The following is a 6,124-nucleotide window of genomic DNA, read 5'->3' on the forward strand; positions in this document are numbered from 1 at the left end:
TGCTCTGGGAATCCTGGAGACCTTCGAGCGCTCTTCCTGGGGCCGGGAAGAAAGTGAAAGTCCCTCCTCGCTGCCCGGGAGACCACTCCCGGGTCCGGAGACCAGCGGCAGCGCGGGACGCTCAGAAGGGGCCGGCAGGCCCTCCTCTGAGCGACACCTTGCGGACACCGAGCCCCGCCCAGCGCCCCCCCAGTTTCCTTCCCGGCCCCTCGAGTCCCCAAAGCGGACTAAATGCCGGAGGTTCCTACCCCAGAGGGGCTCCTCGAGTCCTAGATTTCCCACCCTGGAGATCTGGGCGCTGGGCCGGAGCGGGGGCAGGGCGGGGAGCAGGACAGAGTGCGGGGAGGGAGCTTCTCGGACAGAGAGAGGGGGCCGGACAGCGGACACCCGGGGGGAGGGGTTAACCGGGTCTCACTGGGCCACCGCCCCCTCCCTTCCAAGAGATGCCACTTCAGTCGGTTGTCGCCCCAGCAGCCGCCCTCTGAGCACGTGTTGCGGCCGGTCTGCGTCAGCGCTGGGCGGGCAGATGACTGGCCCGCAGCGCCGGGCGGGGCTATTTAAGACGCAGCCTCCAGCTCGCCCCGCTGAACTTGGCTCGGCTCCCCGCCGCTCCGGTCCAACTGCGAAGCCAGCGGCGTCCTACTCCGAAGGTAGGTCCCCCGCTCTCCGCGCTCCCGCGGGGAGTCCGTGGGTCTAGCGTCCTTGAAGAACGCTGTGCCCCTTCCATTTTATTTTTCTAGTTTTCTGTGTCTTCTTTGCGAGAACTCGAAAACGATCTCTCACGGTCAGAAACCGCGGGGAGAGCCGGCGTGGGGAGCGGGGTGTTGGAGCAGCTTTGCTCTCAGATGAGCGGCGCTGGGGTGTCCGTTTGCTGGGATTGGCCTGCGCGCCGGGATGTATTCGCTAGATGTTACACAGAGGGGCAGTGTACTTCACAGGCTTTCCAAATAAACTACCGAGAGGTTTCAAGATCAAGTTCGTCTTCTAAATATCGCAGCGCAGTTCTTTGGGGATCGCTGTTTTATTTTGCCCGCGGTTCTAACACGCAGTGCAGCTTTGCCAACCACCGAGAACTGAGCCCATTATTTCTGTTTTTTTCCCCCCAAACCCTACCTGTGTTTTGTGTGGTGGTTTATTGCCAATTCCCAGGCACATCCTGAAGAAACTGTATAAATACGGCTTTCACTTATGGCTCCCACATTTTAAAGAGTGCTTCTTTCCTCCACCATTTATTTCCTTACCCAAAGCTTCTTCGCTCTCTGGGAAGGTGCTAGCCTTCTTCGAGGGTCTCGCTTCTCCCACCTCGCCTTCCCTTTAGGAAATTTCCACACCGCCTTTCCTCTGCTTCTTTGGCAGTGAGGAGAAAGAGAGATGCTCTCCGAACACCCCAACAAACTAAAGCAAAGTAGAAGACATTCCTGCTGCTAAACGGGGCAGAGGACTGGGTCTCCGGCCACGCCCCCAGGCACACCCGGGTGTCGTTCAACCAAAACACAAGCCGGGGGCGTCCCGGATGCGCTTCCTGTGTCCACCGGGCTCAGGTCTGCGCTCCAGCCAGCCCTGGTGCTGACACCCGCCTGGAGGGTCTGGAGTCGCGCGGGTTTGGACTGAGCCTCCTTCTCCATACCCCGGGGGTGTCCCGACTCCCCGCGAGGAGGTACCGCCGCCTCACCTTTGCGTTCACAGCTGCTCCCCTTTGCTCCCCGCAGCCATGAACAGCGGCGTGTGCCTGTGCGTGCTGATGGCGGCCCTGGCGGCGGGCGCCCTGGCGCAGCCCGTGCCCCCGCCGGACTCGGAGGGCCCTGGGGCACAGCGGGACGAGGAGGCGACGCGGAGGCAGCTGAGGGCAGTGCAGAGGCTTGACGGCGAGCCCCGAGCGCACCTGGGCGCGCTGCTGGCCAGATACATCCAGCCGTCCCGGAAAGGTAACCGATGGCGCGTCCCCATCCCCCCTTCCACTCCTGCGCGGGGCTCCCAGTCCCAACCCTCTAGCGCCTGGCCGACGGAGGTGGGTAAACGGAAACACGGGGGACACTTTAAACGGAAAGATTTTTCCTTTTTTTTTTCTCGAGTTGTACTGCATCGGGCTATGCAGTTTGCTGGACGTCCTTTGTAGCCAACTGAGATTGAGTGTGGAGGGCTGATTAGTAAGGGCAACCCATTTTTAAAAGCTTTCTTCAAACTAATTGCTGGCACCGTGTTGCTGTTCAAGTGTGACACCGTATTCTGGAGACGTTAAAAGATAATCCCTGAACAAATGACTGACTCAGGAGGGGCTCAGGGACGCACTAAACACTCTCTTCCGTAAAGGCAAGGGAACCAGGAGCCGCGCTGCCACTGATACTTGGGAACCCTCCAGCAGGAAGTGATCAGTGCTGAGAATGCTTGCCTGCGCAGGGACAACAACAGTTTAAAAAGAAGTGACATTGTGTCAGTTTTCACAGAGGTCTGTAACAGAAGGAGAGAATCAGTAACAGTTTTGAGCTCTTGGCAGTGATTTCCCATGATTACCCAACAAGAGCCATGTTTGCGAGTTTGCTCTTGGAGAGACGTTCCCCACTGCAGCAGGACCAAAGTCTTTGTCTAGGAAGAAGGCGGTCCAGCCGCTCCCTAGCTGAGAGGCTTATGGACAGCCCTGCCCCTTTCCTGGGTCGACCCGTTTCCTCTGTAGAGAGGGAAGGAGGCTAGAGCTTCACGCTCGGTGTGTTAGGAGGGGGGCTCATCCATCTCCAGGGTCCTAAGGAATGGAGATCGGGACTGGGGCAGGGTTTTTTTTTTCCATCGATTTTGTCCACAGCGACACTGCCGGTGGACACGCCATTCTGTGGGGGCAGTGTGCCACACTGGACCCACGTGGCTGGGCAATAAAACCACAGCCGACACTGCTGGGAGGGGCAGGAGGTGGGCTGCTTTCCATGAGCCCCCCCCCCCAATCCACCCGTGTGCCCAGGGCCCGGATCGGAAGCGTGGTTTCTGGCTTGATTAGATGAGGAGGGAAGGCAGGGCTTGCCTCTCTGGAGTCTCGTGTGGTTTCCCGTGAAGGTGAGATGGGGACCTTTCCGAGCAGGCGATTTCAGAAGGAAAGAACAGAAGACTGATTACACATTCGTTCCTCTCTTTGGAAAATTGTCCCCGCTACCATCTCCTGTTTTCCTTCCCTGTTCATTAGGTGGAAAGAGATGGAAATTACCAATCAGAAGACAGAGTCTAAAACCTTTTGAGAGTCCTGGTGATGGTCTGCTGAAAGTTATTTCAGTATCTGTCTTTGGACGTGGTTTGAACTTCAGCGAGGCCAGTCAGAAATATGCCTGGCTTTTCCCTGAGCCACAGTCTGGAACCTCCTCCCCGCCTGCGGGAAAGATCTACAGGGACCAGTCCTAGGAAGGAAGTTAGCCACCAAACTAATTCCCCAGAACTGACACTAACAGAGGCTTTAGACCACACATCTCAGCCGGAATCTTACCCTTCCAGTTGACAAATATGAACCAGGCATACATGTTTACCCACAGAAGTACTATGCAGTTTCTTTGACTGTTTGACATAGTTTGAGATCGTATCAGATTTTTTTTTTAAGATTTTATTTATTTATTCTTAGAGAGGGAAGGGAGAGAGAAAGAGAGAGAGAAACATCAATGTGTGGTTGCTGGGGGTCATGGCCTGCAACCCAGGCATGTACCCTGACTGGGAATCGAACCTGCGACATTTTGGTTCGCAGCCCGCACTCAATCCACTGAGCTGCCAGCCAGGGCAGATTTTTTTTTTTTTTACTCACCTGTAGTAGATACTATGTTTAAAGATTCTAAATGAGATGAGACACTCTCTGGGCAGTGCTCAACGGTTTGGCATTAGAAATTGTTTGCAGAACTTCCAATGACTTGAGGAGAAGCAGTCCCCTTGGGGGGCGGGGTGACTAGGGTGCACCTGCCCGCACCCAGCAGAGCCTCCTATGCTACATCTATCACCCCGCCTCTCTCCACCCTCACCACAGCCCTGCACGGTAAGTCCTATCGTCTTCATTTGGTCAGTGTGGAAGCTGGGCTTCTAGAAGAGTGCATGACCTACAAGAGGTCACACGTCTGGGACTGGGCACACCGAGTGTGTAACAAATGCAGTTTCCCTGGCCGAGCACAGCGCCCCCACTGGCGACCGAGGCTGCGGGCTTGCAGCGCAGCTGACGCAGTCTTCCGGTTTGCTGGAACTTCCGCCTGCGCGCCGCCGACACCGCCCCTAGCGTGGGCGTCCTCGTGCTCCAGCGGGAGGGTGGGTCCTGCGGAGCTCCATGGGGCTGTGTGCGCCCAACGGGGTCTACAAGTTTTGCTGAATATTGTGACCAACAGGTCACCTGAAAGGGGCTGCTGGGCAGTTAGTTAAACAGCAGGGGCTGCTTTTGCCCTGCACGGGCCGGAGGCGTCTGCGCGGGCCTGGAAGGTGCTGGGGCGACTGGTAGCTCCAGGTGGGAATGGGTTGTGGCCCGGGTCTGGGAAGAGAGGCTGGGGACGTGGCTGTGGATCGTTGTTCCTGGTTTTTCGTGCAGCTAGCTTTCTCTGATGACCTCAGAGTGCCTGCCTCTGCTGTGTCGTTTATCAATAAATAAGCCCGAGTCTGCCTCTGAGCAGCCTGTGGCCGGGAGCTGGCAAGGGCAGCCTCATGCCAGCATCACGAACAGTGGGGACACGGTGGCCCCCAACACAGTGGGAACCACCGAGTGGTCCTTTGTCCCTCTGCTCTCGAAGCTGTGCCCATCGAGGCCCCTGAGGGGCTTTTCTTGCCCCTTAGTTTGCACAAGAGCAGCTTTATCCTGATGTTCTACCCAGGAGGCCGCTGTCTGCGGTCTCCGGGCCAGGAGTGTGTCACATGCTTCCGAAGAAGCCGCTGCTTCGTGTCCCCGCTCACTCAATGTGATTATACACGGAGACACGACGAGAGTCATCCTGTTCCTAAGAACCTAGCTCCCGTCTCAAAGGGCCCATTTCAGCCCCGGTTATTGCATTTTGGTGGAGATGGCTGAATTAAATTACCTCTTTATTACCTGTCTGCCCACCCTCCCCTGGATGTTCCCGATGTGCTGGGGTTTGAATCCGACAACGTGCCTTTTTCTTACCGTCACTTTCTAAAAAGGAGGTAGCTTTCAAATGAATAATTTTAAAACAGTTCTTACCTAGCCTTAGGACTTGATTCCCTTTTTTTTTTTTTTTAAATAAACCATCCCAACATCGAAACATTGTCATCAAGTTACGTTAACAAGAGTCAGGTGTGCTCGGGGGTGGTAAGAGGTGAAGGATAGGAATGGGTAGGTACTGGGAGCTCCTTGGTTGGTCTCTGCCAAGGTTCCGAGGGTCCGCTCAGAAGGGGAAACACCCCCTAGTGGGAGAAAAACCTAGGCAGGTCCCAGCTGGGAAAAGCTAGGGTCCGTGAACCCACCTCCTCCTTCCAGAGTTGGAACCACAGTGACAACAAGCAAATCCTGCCCTCTGTGTGGTTACACAGACTCGGGCCCTTCGCTTCCCATAGATTCTGGTCCAGCCCTCACCCTCGCCCTCTTGATAGCCCCGTGACAACCTTTAAGAAATGCACCGTGCACATCGCCGGGCTGATGTCATCGCTGTCCTTTACAAATAGACCTGCTGATGTTCTAGTTGTAACCGTCCGTTTCTCTCCTCTCTGCCCCCGGCAGCTCCTTCCGGCCGAATGTCCCTGGTCAAGAACTCGCAGAACCGGGACCCCAGATACAACACAGGTGACCGGGACTACATGGGCTGGATGGACTTCGGCCGGCGCAGCGTCGAGGAGTACGAGTACCCCTCCTAGGGCCCCGGCCCCCCATCAGGGCCCCAGGAAGCGCCCTCCTGACTCCCAGGGGGCAGAAAAACAACGCAATCACACTCACAACTATTGTCTCTGAAGTCGGGCATTTTCAGCGTCTATTTATTAAGCTCTCAATGTGAAAAGTCTGGAGGTTGTCTGGCGCAGCCATGCACCTCAGCAGAATCGTACGAATGGAAGATACACATTCTCCTCCCCCGTGATTCCTGGTCCCAAAGTGTTGCTGTGCTATTAAAGTGATTTCATTCCGCACCCGTGTTCCCCGTGTCTCCCAAGGGCAGAGGGTGCCGGTGCAAAAGAG

At 56.2% G+C, this 6,124-nt stretch overlaps 1 protein-coding gene across 2 annotated transcripts; it reads left to right on the forward strand.

Moving 5' to 3' along the window:
• Positions 1-548: 548 nt before the first annotated feature.
• Positions 549-6,075, forward strand: CCK (cholecystokinin). Of its 2 annotated transcripts, XM_045857280.1 has the most exons (4): positions 612-650; positions 1,357-1,541; positions 1,710-1,925; positions 5,675-6,075. In XM_045857280.1, the coding sequence occupies exons 2-4, from the start codon at positions 1,514-1,516 to the stop codon at positions 5,806-5,808; spliced, it is 378 nt and encodes a 125-aa protein (XP_045713236.1). In that variant the 5' UTR covers positions 612-650; positions 1,357-1,513; the 3' UTR covers positions 5,809-6,075. The 2 variants fall into 2 exon arrangements, with proteins under 2 accessions (XP_045713237.1, XP_045713236.1); XM_045857281.1 differs by lacking the exon at positions 1,357-1,541 and having other exon boundaries at positions 549-650.
• Positions 6,076-6,124: the final 49 nt, after the last annotated feature.

This window comes from Phyllostomus hastatus, unplaced genomic scaffold (assembly GCF_019186645.2).
Source record: "Phyllostomus hastatus isolate PE091 unplaced genomic scaffold, TTU_PhHast_1.1 phas_scaffold_129, whole genome shotgun sequence".
NCBI classification, from domain to species: domain Eukaryota; kingdom Metazoa; phylum Chordata; class Mammalia; order Chiroptera; family Phyllostomidae; genus Phyllostomus; species Phyllostomus hastatus.